Source organism: Xyrauchen texanus, chromosome 38, assembly GCF_025860055.1.
Source record: "Xyrauchen texanus isolate HMW12.3.18 chromosome 38, RBS_HiC_50CHRs, whole genome shotgun sequence".
NCBI classification, from domain to species: Eukaryota; Metazoa; Chordata; class Actinopteri; order Cypriniformes; family Catostomidae; genus Xyrauchen; species Xyrauchen texanus.
The window spans coordinates 17047974-17071150 of record NC_068313.1 but is presented as its reverse complement, the minus strand read 5'-3'; the positions used below and the strand labels follow the sequence as shown (position 1 = coordinate 17071150).

At 39.6% G+C, this 23177-nt stretch overlaps 1 protein-coding gene across 4 annotated transcripts in view; it reads left to right on the top strand.

The window, feature by feature from the left end:
• The window catches only part of LOC127631742 (neural cell adhesion molecule 1-like), a 155029-nt gene that overhangs the window by 42510 nt on the left and 89342 nt on the right, over positions 1-23177 (top strand). For all 4 annotated transcript variants that reach the window (XM_052110031.1, XM_052110030.1, XM_052110032.1 and 1 more), the window contains exons 2-6: positions 11193-11267; positions 13404-13637; positions 15335-15478; positions 15987-16124; positions 17548-17665. In XM_052110031.1, coding sequence (XP_051965991.1) covers positions 11193-11267; positions 13404-13637; positions 15335-15478; positions 15987-16124; positions 17548-17665 — 709 coding nt within the window. The remainder of the gene's footprint in view (positions 1-11192; positions 11268-13403; positions 13638-15334; positions 15479-15986; positions 16125-17547; positions 17666-23177) is intronic.

Below are 23177 nucleotides of genomic sequence, written 5' to 3'. Positions count from 1 at the left end.
GTAACACTTGATAGTAAATGCATTAGTATCAAGAACCAACAAAGAACAATGTTTTTAAGCAGCATTTATTGAACAAAAATTGTTCATTGCTACTTCATGATAGTTCATGTTGCATTATCTATTGTTAGCATCTAGAACATTTTTGTAAAGTGTTAGATGTGTTGTTCAAAGTTAAGGGTTCAGCAAACATCTAACCTTTAGTATTAAACTTTGGTTTTTAACACATCCCTCATTGTTTGTGCTACATGAATACAATAAAAATGCATGCAGCTTGTTGAGGAGAAGTGTGCTGTGCTGTTAAGTGATCAGACTATGATATTCCCCAGGTGGACAATTAAAAAGGTGAAAATATCCCTTAGACATACACAGAAGGAAGACACCGATCCATATCTAGAGACCAGAAAATCATCGATGAGCCAGTAAAAAGCAAGCAACCAACCATCCAGAACACCCTAGCAGCTGCATAGCAACATTCTAAGAACCACTCAGAACACCCTGGCAACCACCCACAACACCCAAAAATTGTGGCAGTGAGAGAAGCACAGACAAGAACCACTCACAAATCTCAACTAGCATGCATTGTTCGTTCCAGTTTGATGATGACTGAATTGTAATAACTTTAAAGTAAATTATAATAATTTATAGTTATTTTAAAAACTAGTGTTTTTTAATTCACTGAATTTGAAATAATACATCGTTGTAAACAGTGCTTTGCACGTCAGAAGCATATTATATAATGCCAAAATGTTAGACTACAGGAGTGCATGGAGCTAAATTTAGCAAACAATAACATAATATGCTCAGTGGATTTCATTTATAACCCAGTGAAATAGATTAAAAAGTAAATTCATAATTAAATAAAATTCACCCAATGCCCATAAGGACCACCAGCGTTTGGCTGAATGAATGTTGTTGTTCGCAAACCCTACTCAGACTCTGCCCATGGTGAGCTCTTCCAGGGGTGGGCTATTGCATCCTTTTCACTTGGATTTTACAGGCAGAGAGGATGGGGGTTGGTTTGGGGGGGGGGGTCCATAGTAACTGGTAGCAGGGACGATCACTGTGGTTGCGATGTGATCAGCAAGCAAATGTAAGTCTGACTTAGCAATTGCTCAAAGGATAATGGTTCGCCCCAGATTGTCCCCCATATGCATGCGACTAACCATATTATGTAACGTCACTCACTATGTGTCACATGCTGTTGCACAAAATAAGGATTGTGTTGGTAAATATATTATAGTAATTCATTAAATTGAGATAGTTGACATTAGGGCTGGGCGATATTTTAAATATTGACAATATATTTTGCAATGTTTTTGTTGAAGATACAAAATTATATAGCATCGAGAATATTATTAACTTTTTTTTTGGCCATGGAGTTTTCTATTAAGTGCATAATTATTAAAAATAATAATATTAATAATTATAATTGTTTCGTAACTTGTGAGTATGAGAGCTTTAAGGCAGATGCTTTCATAGTCTCAAAAATAGTTTTGGTATGAGTTCAATTCATTTCTGTGAATGGGTCAGGAGCTTCAGTTAATGTTCTCATTAACCATGATCTCAGTGATTTGGACCGTGGCATGATTGTTGGTGCCAGACGGGCTGGTTTGAGTATTACTGTAACTGCTGATGTCCTGGGATTTTTACACACATCAGTCTTTAGAGTGTAAACAGAATGGTGCAAAAAACAATAAAACTGTTCTGTGGACAAAAACAGCTTGTTAATGACAGGTTTGAGGAGAATGGCTAGACTATACCAAGCTGACAGTAAGGTGACAGTAACCCAAATAAACACTCTTTACAACAGTGCTAGGCAGAAAAGCATTTTCTTTTGAAACCAAAACTGAACAGTAGATGATTGGAAAACATTGCCTGGTCAGACAAATCTGGATTTCTGCTGAGGTACACAAATGGTAGACCCACTGCAGCCTCAGTTTTCTTTTCTTGGCTGACAGAAATGGAACCTGATGGGGTCTTCTGCTGTTGATGCCCATCCGCTTCAAGGTTTGACATGTTGTTCATTCTGAGATGCTAAGTTACTGTAGCCTTTATGTCAGCTCAAGCCAGTCTGGCCATTCTCTGTTGACCTCTCACATCAACAAGGCATTTTCATCCACAGAACTGATGCTCATTGGTGGTTTTTCGCACAATTCTCTATAGACTCTAGAGACTGTTGCATGTGAAAATCCTAGAAGATCAGCAGTAGCAGAAATACTCAAACCAGCCCGTCTGGCAACAACAATCATGCCACGGTCTAAATCACTGAAGTCACATTTTTCCCCATTCTGATGGTTAATGTGAACATTAACTGAAGCTCCTGACCCATATCAGCATGATTTTATACATTACACTGCTGCCACACAATTGGCTGATTAGATAATCACATGAATAAGTTGTACAGTTGTACCTAATAAAGTGGCCGGTAAGTGTAAATTAGGGCTGTTGATTTAACGTGTTGATTTAGTGTGATTTAATTATATAAAAATACACTCGTACATAAATTCCATAATAAAAGTATGGATTTTCCCACCACATGAGCTATTAAAACTTAAAGTACATCTTTATAACTTTACACCTCAATAGGTGGCAGCACATCAAAGTTTCCACTACTTGACACAGCGGCCTAAAAATGTGGTGTTTATGGCTCTGAATACCAGTGAGATGCTCCAAACTCATCCGTGAGGCTCGCAGGGGCGTATTAATGCGTGGGCTTATATGGGCTGAAGCCCATGGGTCTACAACTCCCATGGGGCCCACAGGAGGAGCACATTTAAACGCTTTCAGTGGGAGACGCAGTTGTCGACATGGTGACAGTGTCCAGGCATTATATTTGTCTATGGCTCTACATATAATATTTATAATATATATATATATATATATATATATATATATATATATATATATATATATATATATATATATTATGCATTATTTATATGAATTATCTTTATTTGGGGACCTTTCTCTGCAAATAATGATGTATACGATTTAATTGTGATTTAATTTGATTGATTCATTGGCATGTCATGTGATTTTATACAATTAAAAAATGTAATAGATTGAAAGCCAATGAAGCGATGATCCGCACTCAGATAATAAACTTCTGTCATTTTGTATTACATAAATTTTAGGGGAATCGACACTGATGTTTTTTTACTTTGTAGTGTAATAAAAAATATATATATATAATAATAATACTGACTTTACTTTTATTTTATCTTTTATTTTGTTCATTTATTGAAACATTTGAAAAACTAAATTACTAAAACACACATTTAGTTTCACTAACTATATCCATCCTTAGTTGTTGCAGTGTTGGAGTTTTAAATTAACCATATTTCAGCAGATTGCTGGTAGCTCCTTCATATGGGGAAGGGTAGCACCCACCCCAGGGCTGTGGATAAGTAGCTCATTGTATTCTCCACACAACGGTATCTCTCAGGTTGCAGTGGCAACTATAAACACACAGCGGTAATCTTCTTAAGCTGGCCCATGAGCCAGTGCAGCCTGACATGTGTCTTACACATACAGTACAGCAAAAATAGCAGCAACAGCAGCATGGCAATTGAATCGGTAACAGCGGCGGAAACAGAAAAGAGTGTTGTATTAAGTTGTCATGTCAACACTGAACTGGGCAAGAATGTTCCTGAAGTCAGCGTAATTATGTGGAGAGCAGATGAACATAGTTGAAGCACACACACGTGGAAGGATAAACTCAATTAGTGAGTTTCTACTGTACTACTTGATCTTTTTTCTCAGCGTGAGCTGCAAATTGACAGATGGCCTAGTTAAGCATGGAAATGGGAGAAATCTGTGTAAAACGATTAGCACTGTGTTAGTAACTGGAATTTCACAGCACTCTCAGCAACCGCCAAATACCCATGTGTAGCTACTTTAAAACTAGTTGTCCGTCTGAGTAGACGATTGTTGTGATACTTTTTTATGTTATTTTTTTATGTGGCCACATTTAAATTAGTGTGCTAACAGTGTACTGTGCTGTAGCTGTTGGACAGTGTGCATGGTAAAAAGTTGTCTTTAAATTCATCCCATTGTACCCTTAAATGCATACCTCGGGTCACTAGTGACCCGGGACCTCACTCCACCCCCTGTACCTCTTCCAGCTTATACCACTATCTCTTTTGTATTCGTCAACTCTTCTCTTATAAATAGTGTAACAATAAAAAAATCCAAAATTGCTGTCTCTTTTTTCTTTTTCTTTTTTTTTCAAATCGCTTGATTACAAAAAGTTGATAGGGTCATTATTCCCTAGATATGTAGTGTTTTAGCAATATTCTGTTTATTTGCTCTTTCATAAATGATATGTTTAAGACTATTTCATATCTATACAAGTATACTATCACAGGATATCTATTTATTTGTTTATTACAAGACAGATGAGTATTGAATTCATACAAATGACTGCTAAATCATGTTACATTTCTGTGCAACAATGCTGAATTATCAGAACCTCATTTGTATGTACACATGTATTATACATGGCATGTGCAGAGTAGCATGTGCAAAGTATGTTATTGTGCTGAGTGGCAGGGTTTACTCAAGTAGGTGCTATTGTTTCATTTTCATTTGATATTGCTATATGATGAAGTATTACACTATAGCAAGTACAATATATGACCAGTATGATATGGCTGTTGCCATTGTGTGTATTCCTGAAATTCTGTAATTGTTTGTCTATTTAGACTTAAAAAGTGCCTGAGAATATGCATATGTGCAGATTATGTGCAGTTTATGTGTTTTGTGTAGTTCAATATGTGTTTGAAAGCCAGTTGCTTTCATTTCGTTCCTATCGTTTGTTGCATCATCTCTTTGATAAATGAAAATTTAAACCACAGAATTTATTTAATACATTATTTTCTATATACAATGTGGGCATTTTGTAGATCCATTTGTGATAGATATACATGCCAGGACGCTGATGACCTGCTAATGTTTGCCGAGAAACCCATTGCATTAAAGCACTGCTACTACAGCCATTCACGATGAGAAGGACATTTTGGGCTGTTGCGTCACACCTCACATTGTTTTTGGAGCATCCCAGCATATGTGTTGCATTTTTTTAAAGTTAAAAATTATGTAAATTTTAAATGGTAGCAAGTTTTTATGTGTCGTATTTAAAGAGCTTGAAGCAGTTGTTCGAAAAAAATTCAATAAACATCCTTTCACACCTGCTCTTTGTTAATAAAACATTCGACCAGCCGTGGATTTAGCATAGTTGATTGGTTTGTTTTTCCAACAGCCCTCTTCTTTAATCAAATTGCCTAATTCAACAATATAACATTTTCTGATGACAACTTTTTGTTGTTTGTGACTTATGTAGACATGAGTCAACTCAGGTAAATAGAACAGTGGGGAACAAATGCATAATACCCAAGAGCCTGAGAATGGCTGTGCCATAAAATGCTACTATGTAAAACAATGCACCATACAGCTTTGAAAATAAAAGAGCACTGTGTAGAATTCTGTGCAATGCTGAGCATAGAAATGGCAGTCTCTGCTCTCTCATTGCATATGTTACTCAGCCCACGGCTGTGCTCTGGTGGATCACTGGACACCCCTGCCACTCAGCACATTAACATACTCTGCACACACTCCAGCTTCACAACACGGGATGTCATGTTGCCAAGCAACAGCGCCACATCACGTAGAGAATGTTGTTTTTTTGGAGAATCTCACTCCTGAAAAATGGTACCGCACCTACAGAGATGGGAGAAACATGCAGAGGTAGAAGAAATGTTGAGCAAACATCACATCTTAATGGCTCAGTCAAACTTAAGCTTGTTACTTACCAGCAACTTCACCTTTGAGGCAGGATTGTGGAAGAGAGATGTGCAAAATTACATATTTTTAAATTCAACTAGTAGATGGGTTTCCTGGATGGTAAGCTAATTCCTCTCAATTAATCCTTGTATAAATGGGCTAGTTTGGGGTTCACCTCAACCCAGTTGGATGTGTTTTTAAGGGGAGTTTATATAAGACATGCTCTTAATTTCAAAAACAGCTAGACCAAGTACATCAAAATATATTTTGTTTTATTATTTATTTGTGCATTTCCCAATACGCATTGTTCCAAAGCAGCTTTACATAAAATCAGCTGTAATTTATGTAACATCTTAAAAACATTTATAACCAACACTACTGGAAGCATAATAAATAATTTGATTAAAAAAAAAAAATTCTGAATTTCTTGGTGTTACAATTTCACAACTTGGTCCCACTGTCCCGATTTGAGGACATCAATTGTTTCCTGGGGACTAGTAACTAATCAAAAAGAGAAAAATGCACACAGCAGTTACACTCTGGTTTCAGGAGGATAAACAACAGCCTCTAAAATATCAAAACAAAAAACTGTGTAAATAACAAAAAATCATGATACGACCTCACAGTCCGATATGCTGACCACCACGACCTATCCCTATTTTGAAGTGTGAATAAAAGCTGAATGCGGGGTTGAATGCACTATAGCTGAATAAAACGCCTCATAATTCAGTCTCTTTTTCTCCATTATCATCACATTTATCACAGTCCCTTTTCCACAGCCCCATATTCAAAAGGTTCTGTGTGTATTTTAGAGCTTTTTCTCTCTGTTATAATTTGTCTTTGAACATAAGCATGGCAAGACAGAAGGCACTCATTGTGGTGAATCTAGGTTACATCAGAACTGAGATCTCTGTCCATAAAAACAACTTATTAAAATGATAAGCATGTTTGCATTTTGAACAAAACATTTTTTAGAAAAAGCTCTAAAATACACACAGAAACTTTTGGATGTGTGTTTAGCAGAGATCAGAAGTGCTGAAACCAAACTTCACCATAATGAGTCTCAGAATTCGACTGTTAATCAAACTACAAATTTTACATTTTTTTTCCTAAATACAGTATGTCTTGGCTAAAAATAAACCCATAATAGCTACTTCAAATGAATAGCCACTAATAATGTAATATTATATACTGCTAGACTTTTTTCGTGCTTTTTTCAATTGTTTGGTCCTTTTTAGAAGTCTCCGTTTTTGCTTGGAATGAAACACACACACACACACACACACACACACACACACACACACACACACACACACACACACACACACACACTTAAGTTAAGTGCATGTGTGTGTTTTTCATTTATTTAAAAATCATCCAAACTGTTTAAAAATGATACCTTTCAAAATCTGATTGATGGAAGTGCACTTCCCGTTGTGTAAGTTGTGTCTACCTACAGCTTTGTTGATAGACAATAAACAATTGTTTTGTTCAATTTCAGTAAAACATTTTTTTTTTTAAAAGGCCCTCTAAAATTTGTATAATGAATGTTTTTGCATTATCTGCCATTGGAAAAAGTAATTTCAGTTGATAAATTACATGACTAAAATAGTGGTTCACTTCTGCTAGTAGTCCAGATTGCTTTCACAGGACCATACAAGGACCATACAGGAATCCACATGATCCGTACCCCAGACCACCGTTTTAAGTGTCCTCTTGTGTAGTTTGCTGGTGCACACCCTTGTTCTGAAAACAGTTTCCATGCAAACAAAAAAACTGAACTCTGACATCAGAAAGACTTGGGTCGGCACCATAAGTTCTAGTGTTAAATTGCCCTTAATTCCAGTAAAAACATAATCTGATAATGATCCGAAATAAACATCTTTTTTTCCATGCTAACATATTAAATTCGAATTCCTGAGCTATACTACTGTAAACTGTGAAAATTTCAAACTGTCAATTAAGCATCTCTACACATCAATATGCATTTGTGATCCCCATCCTGACATTTAGTCTTCTTGTGTGTTTGCTTTCCTGCACAGTGCTAGTAAACAGTTGATTGCTTCCCCCCCACTCATCCTCTCATCATGTTTTTCCTTTTTGTCATGGCGTGTGAAGAAGCTCTTCCCTGAGGGGCGGTAACCTTCCCATGATAACACTGTCATGCTGCAGGCAGTGCATTTGAAATCCACAACTAGTACTACCTAAATGTGTAGTGCTGTCATTTTGGGAGAAGTTGATCTAACTCAGTCTCCAGCAGACATGATGAGGAAGAAATATAAAAAAAATTCTTCATATTTTTATAATCCGATATGACAGATGTGCAGGGGCACATGCTGTTGTAGACAAAATCAGCAGATATTAAAAAGATTTTAAACAATATGACATAAGGCTGTGCGGTGTGATAGTATATACCAGTAGAGGTTCTGTTATATTGTTTATACCCCGATAGATGTATTTGTCAGGCTATCAGTAGACAGGACTGCTTTACTTAATTTTTCATGCAAGAACGACAAAACAATAAATAATGGAATAATGCAAAAATATATATTAATGTATTTACAATTTTAAATACATATAAAGATAACATCAAATATTTTTGACATGCTGTCCAACTCTATGGCAAGTCAAATGCTAAAATTCAAAAATGCATTCAAGTATTTCAGCGAAGAGGCGTACAAAACAATCCTGACAAACAATGTTAAAATGTTTAACATTTGCCTCATTTTGATGTGATAAACAGATGAGGTGAGATGCACAATGTGTGTTTGGGTGGGTGAGACTGTGAGCACAGATGTAGTCACGCACACAGACAGCTCCCTTCACCACAACACCACACAGTCACGGCTCACAAATCTGCTGAAACTAGTGTAGGAAACAATATTCACACTCATTTTCAATTTAACTTGGATTCAAGAAAAACAACCCCCAGAAGTGGGGTCAGGGGTACCTGTGTGTGATGCTGTGAAATGTAGCTTTTACAAATGCTGTATGCACGGCTTGGTTCGATTGATTGTAAGGCAATTTCTGCGAAGGTCAGCTGCAATGAATAATGCATTCTAATAACATAATGGCCAAATTATACGCCATCAATAGTGGTTCCCTTCCACAAAGTAGGCCGTATTGCTTTCATACAATTTTGTGCTGTACTGTAGTTTATATGAACCTTAGCTCAGACCACGGAGGTATGTACAACCTGGAGAAATCTTTCTGTTAGCAGTCCCATTTATCTCATTAGCATTTTCTCACCTGGTGCATGATCCCCCTTGTGTACGTGAAAGGCAAACTGCCACCTTGGCTCCTGGGCAATCATGAGCCAAACGTTATGTGACATGACATCCTGACATTCTGACAACAATGATTGGCTGGTGGCACCACAAGAACATGCACAGTCCCAAGCCCTTCACTAGCAATTCTATCCTGAGCTGTGATGTCAAAGGCAGCAGACAGGGAAAATAAGCTATAGCCCAAACATTGTCAAAACCTCTACAATAAAATAATGACATATTTGCTGTTTATGTGTTGCTTTTAATCATTTATGGTTTGCACGGCCCTATCCTTTATAAACATTTTAAGTCTTATTTACATTGTGACAGTTTTGTTAAAAATAAGGTTCAGCAACCATTCTTCACTAATATTGGGATGCATGAAAGGACTTGCAGAGCGTCAGGTGCAACACACAATTGTTACCACAGTATGCCATAGTACTACCGTGGTGCTCAACCTTTACAATACCGGCAAATCACTGTGTTTTTCAAAGGATAATACTGTATTTATGGTAATACCATAATTACCCTGTCATGAATAGTAGTAATATTCCTGTGTGAAAAATGAATTGCCCTCTTGAACTTAATAGCAGCAACTTTATCCAAATGCTTCCGATAACTGGAGATCAATCTTTCCAACGCTGTGGAGGAATTTTGGCCCACTCTTCTTTGCAGAGCTGCTTTTGTTCAGCCATATTGGAGAGTTTTCAAACATGCACTGCCCATTTAAGGTCTTTCTACAGCATCTCTATCGGATTCAAGTCAGGATTTGACTTGATATAGCTTCTTTTGAGCCATTCAGAGGTGGATTACTCCTATGCTTTGGAGTCTTGCTGCATAATCCAGTTGCACTTGAGCTTCAACTCACGGACTGATGACCAGACATTCTCCTTTAGGATTTTTTGATAGAGAGCAGAATTCATGTTTCCCTCAATTATTGAAATGATCATTTGCTACTTGCCCTCATGCCGTCTCAAACATGTATGACTTTTTTATTCCATATGACACAAAATTAGATATTTACCAGAATATCCATGATGCTCCTTTTCATTCAAAGAAAGTGGACATGGACCAAAGGAAGCTCCAGAAAGTAGCTACAGTAGGACATTCTGGTGTTCCATAGAAAAAAGAAAGTCATATAGGTTTGAAATGATTTGAAGTCAAGTAAATGATGAAGGAATTTTCTTTATGGTTGAACTGTCCCTTTAAAAGTTAACAGATTTGTCAGATTAACTGATTAAAGTTAGTCCAAATAATGTTTGATAAGACTATAAATGTGTGAAGACACATGAAATGAATGGTCCATCCACTAAGAACAACAAACATCCAATAGTATTGATTGAATATGCTGATTTAATTAAAGTTTACTCTCGCCCACATTTGAACATTTATTAAATAACCCGAAAGACAAAAGCCCACCATCTGTGCACTGATCAGTTTTCTTTAATCAGCTTGCTTTGTTTTTAATCATTTCCCAAACATCTTCTCTGCTCATGAATGAGAAATGAGCAACGCCCTCAGTGAAGTCAACGCTCAACACGACTGGCTCATCCTGTAAATTGAAATACATCGACCTGTTTTGCTGTTGCCATTATTAGGGTTTCTGAAGAAAAATTGTTAGATGCATAATTTTATAAACAAAAAGCCTGTTTGGCCTAACTTAAAATGGGTTTAAAAAAAAGGAGATTGAATAGTTTTCTTAAAAATAAATCTCAGCATTATGTGACGCATGTCTGACATTATGCTGAATGCGCAGTGATGACTCCCGTCAGATATTGCAGGAATAACACAATAAATGAACCTGAAAGACTCTAAGGAGGTGAAATGTTTGGGCCAACAGTGAGCTTGTTAGCTTCAATGTCTGTTGATGCCTCTCGTTTAGTTAGAACATGATGGCGTGGTGTTGTTTATCAGAAGAGCCCGTGACAGAGAGGTTTTCATAGTTATATGTACGGCTGTAAAAGTGGAGAGTTCAGCTGCTTGTGGGGAATTAATGAAAAGTGCTCTCAGAGGCTCTCTTTGCTGTTGAATTATGCATGTGGAAAAAGTTTCTCAGTTGTGAATTTTTGCACTTGCTTGCTATATTACAGGGATATTGTTTGATGATTTTTTAATCTTAATACTTTTCTGTCTTTTTCTTTTCAGTCTCTCTGCAAGTCAATATCACACCTGCCCAGGGCGAGATCAGTGTTGGAGAGTCTCGGTTCTTTATGTGTGAAGGTAAGTTTTGAACAGACACACTCTGGCCTTCATTTTAGTACTTGAAAAGCAGTAATATTGTAATATTTGCATACTGAATGGTGATTTGGTCTTTTTTCCTATATCTGTTTATACTGTATATCTGCACACTATTCACAGTCTCTCATTCTCTCCCTTTCTCTCTCATTGAAACAATATATTAAAGGGAATAGTTTATCCAAAATTGAAAATGTTGTCATCATTCACTTATCCTTATGCTGTTGAAGCCCCTAACAATTTTATTTCCTCTGGGAAATAAAAACGAAGATCTTGGCTGAAATGTACACCACAAGCTGCTCTTTTCTATAAAATAAAAAGGAATTGGTTTTACATGACAGTATTTTAGTGCCTCTTAGAAAAAAAAATACAATTCTAAGATTTGCCGCGTTAGAATGTCGTAATATTTTGATCAAGTCAAAATTATGGGAATAAAGTGTGAATATTAAGAGAGCAAAGTGATGGCATTATGAGATTACAGTAGTAATGTTGCATTAATAATGACAAAAAAAAGTTAAAAAAGTTACAATATATAGTCATATTTATTCTCATAATACTCTCCTTTTCTCATAATATTGTGATTTAGGTTTTCCTGTATTCCTACTTTTTTCACAATATTATGCCATTCATCTGATAATTTTATGACTTCTCTATTATCAAAATGTAAGTACTGTACATTAATATCATGATGCTATGACTTATATAATATTACATCTTTAATCTGCATTGCTACGAGTTTTATCTCTTAATGACACTTATTCATTCTTGTAGTTTTTACTTTATTCTCAATATATTACTACTTTTTTAATTCTCTTTATGTTATGACTTTATTCTCGAAACGTTATAATTGTATTCTTGTAAAAGGCATATTATTCAAAAGATATTATTATTAGAATTCTACAATATATTATACATGTATATATCATTATATTATGAGAATATTCTCAAAAAATTACAACTTTGATTGGTAATGTTATGAATTTTTTTTTCTAAAGCCATACAACAGATTTATGGGACAAACATACCAAATTTAAAGCATTATTTATAATCTTCCCCTCTGCCATAGTTCACTCATAAATAATATAAATAGACATCCACTTTTGAATGGAAAATGGAATAATCTCTTTAGTTTTAAAGAAAGTAGTACTGGGTTAGAAAGACAGAGAGGAGAGTAAATGTTGACAGATTTATACATTTTGGGTAAAGTGTACCTTTAACTCTCTCTTTGCCTTAAAAGCAAATGTGATTCTCTCAGGACAGACCAATTAATTCAGAGCACTGTTTGCTTGTTGATCACTGAATGTTGCTGACATAGTTAATTACTGTTCATATATTTCCATCCCCTGTTCATAAATCTTCTCCATGTTACCTTCTAAAATCCTGGTTCATCTTTTCATCTCGGACCATTAAATATATTCTTTTGAGTTAATAAAAAAATGTCAGTCCAGGCTGAATGCATATTTTATGTATTTAATTGACACGAGGCCTAGTTCTAAAGGGTCAAAAGGAAATTTGATCTAGTTCTCCATGTTCCTGTGATCTACAAAAGCAGAAGTGTACTAATCTAGAGCATTCAAACTTTTTACTGAAATACTACACCTATGCAAATTCAACTTTAATGTAGCTGATGGTTTCTGCTGTCAGTAAATATCACTGAGGACCCAATAAATGAGACCCATGTGGATCAGGCTTAGTAGAGAAATACAGTATGTTAAACCATAGTGTCCCTGTATCTTACTTTGGTGTTCCTGGTAACACTCCTGGGCTTCATTTGAAGACTCAAAGACATGGAACAGCAGCTCTTGTAATTGCCCTCAACAGTGAGTTTCCACCAATGCTGTTTCCTACGGTCCAGTGATTTGAGTAATAGACTAGTAACCAGAGAATCAGTTGAAGTTTTAGGCGGTGTCTACTGACAACTTTTGTGCCAGTGACACCTAATCCCAATTGATTTAAGCAAACAATTCAATCGCTAAAGGCCTAATTTGCTTGTGATTGATGCATTTCATCTGTGTGGATGTTCCGCCAGCTTAAGTTTGAACACAATGATTTACATGACCCTTTTAATACACAAAAATTGCCCATGAATGGTGATGTCTATTTTGTCTTGCTGGGTTGTAGTTATCGGTGGGGTGAAGGAAATCGACTGGTTTTCTCCGAGCGGGGAGAAAATTGAGCCTGGCAGACTGGACGTTAGTGTGAATCGCAACGACAAGATTCGCAATGACGTAATCAGCGAGACGTCCTCCATTCTCACGATCTACAATGCAAAGGTTGATCATGCCGGCACATATAAATGTGTAGCCAGCAGCGGGGACCAGGAGGCTGAAGCTACCGTCAATCTAAAAATATACCGTAAGATGCCGGTTTACTTATTTTTTTTGCCATTTGGCCTGTTTTTCTGTCAAGCTACTAGATCAGATTTTTGCTTGCCCTGCCAACACTGAACTTTTCAACATTATTATTATGTTATTTTATTAGCAATATGTTTTATATGCATCATGAATATTTGTTTTTTGTTAAACGTTAGTCTTGTGTTACAAAATAGAGTTTCAGTTTGCAATAATAGATGGAAATTATACAGCTATAATCAGGGCTGTCACTATTATCACATTTGGCTGACAATTACTTGTCAAACAAATAATTGAGAATAAAGATTTTAGGGCTTGTCTCGTCTATGAAATTTTGACTGACAATTACTTGCCAGCCAACTTGCCATATTTAAGATGTATGTGTGCTTAATACACATGCACCTTTAAAAGTAATTTTTAATATTTAACTTGGAATTATATAATAAAATAATGAGACATGATTTCCTTTAAGGCTTTAACATTTTTGAAAATATTGCATAAGGGTAGTATCATGATCTGGTGAGTCAGGAGAAGGCAGACGGTAGATGCGGATCCAAACGCGGTTTTTATTAATGAACGTACACAGATAAGAAAACACGGGAACAAAAGAAAAGTCCACGATGGGAAAATAAACTCAAAGTCAAACTAACACATGGATGAAAAGAACACAAACACTGGAACAAATCAAAAGTCCACGATGGGAAAAGTGCATTCAAACACACAGTGACACACAGGTGAACACAAGTTGACAAACATCCACGAAGGGGAAAAGGAACCTCGGGGAACACGAATCAACATCAGGGGGCAAGAACAGCAAACATGAAATGATCCATACATCCATTCACAAACAACGACCGACAGAGACTGAACAAACAGACAGGGTTTAAATACATGAACAAGGGAAAAAGGGGCCAATGAACAAACAGAACTCAAACAAGGTAACAAGGTGATGAACAGAAACCAATGGCAAATTAAAGAGGGCAGGTGAAAACAATGAACGGAGAACACGAACGCTAACAGGGAGACTATGGAGCTACACAAGGGACAAAAGTGAAAACTAAGGAATTACAAAAGTGACAAAAAATGATAAACAAGGGCAACAGTGAAACAAGACAAGGTAATCATTACAGGTAGAATGATATAGAAAATAATATTAAAATGTTTAAATAAGTCACATTTTTGGTCAACGTTAGTCTTTGTCAATTTTACATTAACAGTGTTGTTGTTGTTGTTGTTGTTGTTGTTTTTTGGAACCCAGCAAACCTGAATATTTATGTGAATACAACCTGAATACACTGCGTGTATGATCTTCAATTACCAAGAACATTTACCATTACTCGAACGTTATTGAAGCACATTTTCAACCCATTCTAACTGATGCTTTGAAGATTATTATAAATCATTCTCACAATTTTGGCAAAATATAATTATGTTATGCAGTATATGATCAATGAATGTTAAAAAGTGTACATTTCCACACACTGGTATGAATGCTCCATATTTTATTCAACATATGCAACATTTCATCCTCTTAGGTCTTTATCAGGTCTTCTATAGTTTCTTCTTAATATTTTGGATAATGACTTTAATTAATTAATGACTGTCCTTAGTCTGTTTTAGATTATTATACTATTATACATTATAAAATACAAACATTTTATTTTTTTTTTGCTAAAGTACAACTGATATTTTTTCCTCCAGAAAAAATCACCTTCACAAATGTCCCATCACCACAAGAGTTCACTGAAGGGGACAATGCCATTATAGTGTGTGATGTCATAAGCTCACCTCCTCCAACTGTCCTCTGGAAATTCAAAGGTGCAAAGATTCAGTTTGAAAAAGATGGTAAGACATATGGATTATCCATTACTGTTTAGCCTTCTTATGTAATATATAATTAGTGGTGCTTACAAAGTGTGTAATACGTTGAGAACACATTGGCAATGCCCTAGCAACCACCCGGAACACAATAGCAACTCTATATCTGTGTGCTATTAACCAACCAGAACACCTTAAAAATTGCGTATAGCCTTGTAAACCACCCACAACACCTTATTGTGGCAATGAGTCTTGTTCAGGCACAACTCCCCTTTTCTTGTTTCTTGTGTGATTTACTATATTTAACTTTGAGTGTTTGCGTTCAGTGATAAATTGATGAGATCATTAGTGCAGCCAAATGCTTTCTTCTCAGAAACTATTTATAAAGCATTTTTATTATTCGTTGTGAAAACAGATGAAGAAAAAGTGTTGAGATTGATACATTTGCATATGATTGTTATCATATTTGTACTCCAATTAATAAGACATCTCTTTGCAAACCAAAAAGAAATCTATTCCCCCTTGTTCTGTGCAGTGCGTTTCAGAACTTTGAATAACAACCATCTCCAAATCCGAGGAATCAGGAAGACTGATGAGGGGCAGTACACCTGTGAGGGTCGCATTAAAGCACGAGGGGAAGTCGACTTTCGCAAAATTAAAGTCATTGTTAACGGTGAGTTCTTATTCTCTGATATGCTCTAGTTTTGAGTAGTATGGTGTTACCTCCAGGCAACATAACTAAATTTGGCTTGCTGTAACAAAATACAACACCCAATTCATGAGATCTTTCTTCATAAAGAGGCGAGGACTAATATATATATATATATTTTACACACACTGTTTAGCCACATCATTAAATCCACCTGCCTAATATCATGTAGGTCCCACCAGAACAGCTCTGAACAGTTCCTCTGAAGATGTCCTGTGCTATCTGGCACCAAGACATTAGCAGCAGAAGGTGTCCTGTAAGTCCTGTAAGTTGTGAGATAGGGCCTCCATTGATTGGACTTGTTGGTCCAGCACATCCTTCAATACCTCAAACTCTTTGTCATGTACCTCAAACCATTCCTGAACAATTTTTGCAGTGTGGCAGGGTGCATTATCGTGCTGAAAGAGGCCACTGCCATCAGAGAATACCGTTGCCATGAAGGGGTTTACGTGGTCTGCAACAATCTTTAGGTAGTTTGAATGTGTCAAAGTAACATCCACATGAATGCCAAGACCCAAGGTTTCCCTGCATTACATTGCCCAGAGCATCACACTGCCTCCGCCGGCCTCCCTTCTTCCCATGGTGCATCCTGCTGCCATCTCTTCCCCAGGTAAATGATCGTCGTCCACATGATCTAAAAGAAAACATGATTCATCAGACCAGGCCACCTTCTTCCATTGCTCCATGGTCCAGTTCTGACGCCCATTGTAGGCACTTCCGTCGGTGGACACTGATCAGCATGGGCACTCTGACCGGTCCATGGCTACGCAGCCCAATAATCAGCAAGCTGTAATGCACTGTGAGTTCTGACACCTTTCAATCATGGCCTGCATTCATTTTTTTAGACATTTGTGCTACAGTAGCTCTTCTGTGGTATCAGACCAGATGACCTAGCCTTCGCTCCCCATGCGCATCAATGAGCCTTGGGCGCCTATGGCCCTGTCGCTGGGTCACCAGTTGTCCTTCCTTGGACCACTTTTGGTAGGTACTAACCACTGCATACTGGGAACACCCCCACAAGACCTGACGTTTTGGAAATGCACTGGCCCAGTCATTGCTCATATCCTTATGCTTGCCCATTTTTCCTGCTTTCGACACATGGAATTCAAGAACTGACTGTTCACTTGCTGCCTAATATATCCCACCAATTGACAGGTGCCATTGTAATGAGATACTATATGTGATTCACTTCACCTGTTGATGGTTTTAATGTTGTGGCTGATCAGTGTATAAATACATTATAGTAGTGTTCCATTTTAAGTAGAAAAATACTGTAAAACAGTACAAACTTTTTTTACTCACAATGGTACTATGTGTACCATAGATTTGTTTAATTAATTCTGGTGGTCTCCACATATCAAACCTGCAATTTTTCTATTTTTCTCAGTACTTCCCACTATAAGAATCCGTCAAGCAGAAACAAACGCCACTGCTGACAAGGGCTATACAACCATGCTGGCCTGTGACGCTGATGGATTTCCTGAGCCGATGGTGTCCTGGACACGGTAAACCCCAAATCTTCCTCAAGATCTCACCAGTAGAAACAAAGAACTACTTAAACATATGCATTGCCGCACCGCCTCTCACGAAAGCTTGTGTGTATTTGGATTAGCAGTTCAAAGTGATTCGAAAATCCTTTAAATAAATGAAGAACTTTTGTGGATGGCATGGCATGGAAGCAGACGAGTACACCATTAGTACATTCATACAGGAGTTTCTCCTCAACAGCCCTCATGTTCTCAGCGGGAGTTCATACTCTCTCGTTCTCTGCTCTCAGATTCAATTCCCCAGAGACATTAAAATGGGGAGAACACAGACTACTCGTAAAATGAGAGAAATCGTAACTAAAAATATGGCAGTTGTAGTTCCACCTTACAGTTAAAAAAGCCAACCACCTTTTTGATTGAGGCATAGCAACACTTAAGGAATGGAAATGCTTTAGGAATGGAAATCCCACCCTATTGTTAATAGCCAATTGTTTTTTTTTTTTGATAAAGGCATAGACCAACCTTACAGTTAAGAGCCAACCATCTTTTTAGTAGAGGCAATGCAACATGCAATATGGCGACTGTAGGAATGGATGTCCCGCCTTATAGTTAAAAGAACCAATACCCTTTTTTATAGAGGCATCACAATGCTCAATATGGTGACCGTAGGAATGGAAGTCTGGCATACAGTTAAAACAGCCTTTAACAAATTCATTGTTGTCAGATTTTAAACCTGATCTGAAATATTTTATTGGAACATAATTTTGTCCAACAGTTTTGAAGATTTCGATCTTTTACAATTGAAAGTAGATTGGAACTGTACTTGCATGACTAGAAATAGCTGCCTAAGTTCATTACCAATATGGCAGTAGAGTGAACTGACTTGCCATAAAGGGACTCTGAAATCTCTCAGGATGATACAGAATGCCTTGAGCATTCTTTGTTTGGCACGTAGAGGTGAATGGGGTGAAAGAGGTGTTTATGTCTCAAATAAGTCAGGTCCTCTCCTCTGCCAGGGGTTGTGGTATATTTATTACCTGTTTGACCTTAAATCAAGCAGTGCCAACATGGCCAAGAATCCAATGATTTCAAGAGTGTCTGCACAAAGACCACAAGGAGAGTGGCAAATAGAAGTAGAATGAAAGCAATACAGCAAAGAGAGGGGTTAACAGTATTTTGTGTTTCTTTTTTTTTATTCAAATTTGTATTGGTTGATTCTCAACACAGGACAAAGCAAAAAAATAAGTGCACATAGTCAACCATAATCCCCCTTAACCCCCATTAATTCCCTATCCCCCACACAGTCCTAACCCCACCCCAACCCCAACAAACTTTCCCCATTGTCCAAGCCTGAGTGTACACATACTGTATACATAATATTTAAAATAAAGTTCCTCTCCACATGGCACTCACCAAGAGCCTTCCAGAGAGGTCATGTATTTGTCCCATTTCTTACCCTCTGCATCTAATCTGTCAAGCTGTTTGTGTGATATCTTTTCGAATGCCGCCACCTTACCATATGTGGCAGATGTAAATATATTGCCTCCAGAAGACTTCGCTGATGGAATGGTTGGGGGAAAAAGCTAAACTCTACCTTCCGTGACAAAATAGTTTTGTACCTATATTTTAGTCAACTCTCTAAGACCATTGGATGACATTCAGCGCTTCAGCTCTGTTTCAGCACCTTTAATACCCTTTTCCAATTCCATGTATTCCTGTGCTTTGATCTTTTTTAATGAATGAGGCATATTGTATGATCCGCCCCTAAGAACTGCCTTAAGTGTCATGCATGCCACGCCCACAGAGGACACTGAGGACAAATTGTTCTCCACATAAACTGTAATGATGTGAGGAAGAGGCAGACGGGAAGTGCGGATCCAAAAGCGGCTTTATTTGGCAAGCATGAGACAGATAAAGAAATAAACTCAGGAACAAATGAAAAGTCCACGATGGGAAAAAAATAACTAAATACGGGAAAACATAAAGGGGCTACACAGGTTGGGGAAAACATCAGCAAAATAAATAGCAAAAATAAACAAATGTTCAAGGAGAGAGGGGCTAGAAAAGGGGAAAAACAGGCAGACCAAAGGGGGCACAAGGGACACAGAGACAGAACAAGGAGGCACAAGGGACACTGAGACAGTCCAAGGGGGCACAAGAGAAAATTTGGCAGTCCACGGAGGCACAAGGGGTGAACAGGCAATCCACGGAGGCGCAAGGGGCAGACAGGTAGACCAGGGAGGGGGAGGGGGCAGGCAGGCAGTCTATAGGGGTGTGAGACGGGGTCAGGGTCAGGTGGCCTGGGGTGCTTCCACTGGGTAGGGACAGGTTTAGGAGGCCAGGGAGGTGGCCTCAAGGCAAGGCCCGGTTCAGGGGGCTTGGGAGGAGGAGTGGCCACTGGGGAAGTTGGCAGAGCCAAGGATGACTTCTGAGGCGGATCAGTCGAAGACTTGGGTGGTGGCGCCGTGGAAGGCGTAGGCGGTGAAGGCACGGAAGGCGGAGCTGAGGGAGCCACTGGAGGGGAGCCGAGTGAGGCTCAGGAGGTGGAGCCGAGGGAGGTTCAGGAAGCGGAGCCGGGAGAGGCTCGGGAGACTCCGGAGGCGGAGCCGTTGGAGGCTCAGGGGGCGGAGCCGAGGGAGACTAAGGAGGCAGAACTGAGGGAGGCTCAGGAGGCAGAGCAGTGAGAGGCTCAGGAGGCGGAGACGAGGGAGGCTCAGGAGGCGGAGCCGAGGGAGGCGGAACCATGGAAAACTCTGGAGGCTCAGGGGGCGGAGCCGTGGGAGTCTCAAGAGGCAGAGCAGGGGGAGGCTTAGGAGGCGGAGCCGAGGAAGGTGGTGACGTAGGAGGCTCTAGAGGCGAAGCCCTGGAAGGCTCTGGAGGCGGAGCCTAGGGAGGTTGCGCCGTAGGATTCTTTAGAGGCGGAGCCCTAGAAGGCTCTGGAGGCAGAGCCATAGGAGGCTCTGGAGGCGGAGCCCTGGAAGGCTCGAGAGGCGGAGCCCTGGGAGGCTCGAGAGGAGGAGCCCTGGGAGGCTCGAGAGGAGGAGCCCTGGGAGGCTCGAGAGACTTGAGAGGCAGAGCCCTGGGAGGTCATGGCTACTGGCGCTGGCTCAGGGACGGTCATGGCTACTGGCGCTGGCTCAGGGACGGTCGAGGCTACAGGCGCTGGCTCAGGGACGGTCGAGGCTACAGGCGCTGGCTCAGGGACGGTCCGAGGCTACAGGCTGGCTCAGGGACGGTCGAGGCTACAGGCTGGCTCAGGGACGGTCGAGGCTACAGGCTGGCTCAGGGACCGGTCGAGGCTACAGGCTGGCTCAGGGACGGTCGAGGCTACAGGCGCTGGCTCAGGGACGGTCGAGGCTACAGGCGCTGGCTCAGGGACGGTCGAGGCTACAGGCGCTGGCTCAGGGACGGTCGAGGCTACAGGCGCTGGCTCAGGGACGGTCGAGGCTACAGGCGCTGGCTCAGGGACGGTCGAGGCTACAGGCGCTGGCCCACTGACATCGGGGGCTAATGGCTCTGACTGGTTGACCGGGGCTGACGAGGGCTCAGGCTCGTTGACCGTGGCTGACGAGGGCTCAGGCTCGCTGACCGTGGCTGACGAGGGCTCAGGCTCGCTGACCGTGGCTGACGAGGGCTCAGGCTCGCTGACCGTGGCTGACGAGGGCTCAGGCTCGCTGACCGTGGCTTACGAGGGCTCAGGCTCGCAGACCGGGGCAGGCGTGGGCTGGGAGGCGGAAGCCCGTCTTCTCTTCCTCCTCCGGGCAGACGAAGTGGACTGCGCTGGCTCGTGGAAGGCGACTGGCATGGGGGTGAGCTCGCTGACAGGTGGGACTGGCGTGACAGGAAGCGCCATGGGTGACTGGAGAGTCACCACTGAGGGAGGAGAGGTAGGGTCCTCCTCAGCGACACCCACAGTTAACGGCGAGCCGCAGACCCGCAAAGTCACCTCCACTAAGCTGCAGAGAGTCCACTCGTGCATTGCTGGTGGCAACCGCTCCCTCAGTGAGGCGTTCAGGTTGCCCCTGAAGAAGACCACAAGGGAGGAGTCAGGGAAGTCAGAAACGTTCGCTAGAGTGAGGAAGTCGTGGATGTGGTCTTCTACCGGTCGATCCCCTTGCTTCAGGCAGAGCAGGCGATAGTTGGCTTGCTGAACCGCTGGATCCATTGTTTTGGTCGTTCGTTCTGTAATGATGTGAGGAAGAGGCAGACGGGAAGTGCGGATCCAAAAGCGTCTTTATTTGGCAAGCATGAGACAGATAAAGAAATAAACAAACTCAGGAACAAATGAAAAGTCCACGATGGGAAAAAAGAACTAAATACGGGAAAACATAAAAGGGCTACACAGGTTGGGGAAAACATCCATGAAGGGCAGGGAAAGCTCGAACGAACACAGAGAACCAGAGGAACAAGAGAAGCGAACATGCAACGATAAACGAACGACAAGGGAAAAGGAAAACAACAGGGTTTAAATACACAGACACAATGAAGACTAAAGGAGACACAGGTGAGAACAATGATGCAATGATGAGATCAGGGAATTGTGGGAAGTGTAGTTTTTAGACAGACAAGTGAAACACGGGGCAGACAACAAGGAAAACGTGACATGGAATGTGATCAGTGACGAGTGAAACAGAAAACACGGGACAGACAACACAACATAGGAACATAACATAAACATTAACTTCTGTCTTTAACATTTGTTGAAGTGCTGGGTCCTGTAGTAGGGATGTATTAACCATCTATATGATTTTCTTTTCACTGTATGCGGCCACATCTCTAAACACACCAAAACATGATCTGAAACTAAAATGTTCCCAATTGATCAATCGGTGGCAAATGGAATAAGTGACTTGGATATGAATAAAAAAAACTATTCTAGAGTAAATCTTATGATCTGATGAAAAAAAAAATTTTATTCACTCCCAGATGGAATCAGAAGTCTCAAAGTCTGTAAGACCAAGATTTTCACACATCCTCTGTAGTGTCAATGTTGCTCTAAAGGGTCTACACACTTTTGCATCACTATGATAAAGGACCAGACCCATTAAAACATTTAATTCTCCACCTAAAACCATTTAATTGAAGATCCCAGCTGCTTGTTACTTTCCCTCAAGATCTATAAAATTGTTCTGATCCTCAGCGTTAGGTGCATAAATATTTGCCAAAATAGGATTTTGCCCCTGTATTTCAGCCAAAACAATAATGACTCTACCTAAATTATCTTTAATCTGTTTGAGACAATTAAATTGTAAATGCTTACTTGTTGCTTACTTATTTAATGGCTTCACTGCTCTTACTTTGCTCTTACAGTAAGTGCTCTTATCAGCAAACACATGCTTCACATGCTTCCTGTGAAGAAAGGTGCATTTCTTGAAGGAATACTAAATTAAAACAAATACGCTTAAGAAAATATATAAACTTCCTTTTTATAGGGTACCCAAGCCCATTAACATTCCACATGGAGAGAAACATTTGACCTATATTAAAGTGTGACATATTGACATGCAAAGAAAAATTGCATACCCAAGGA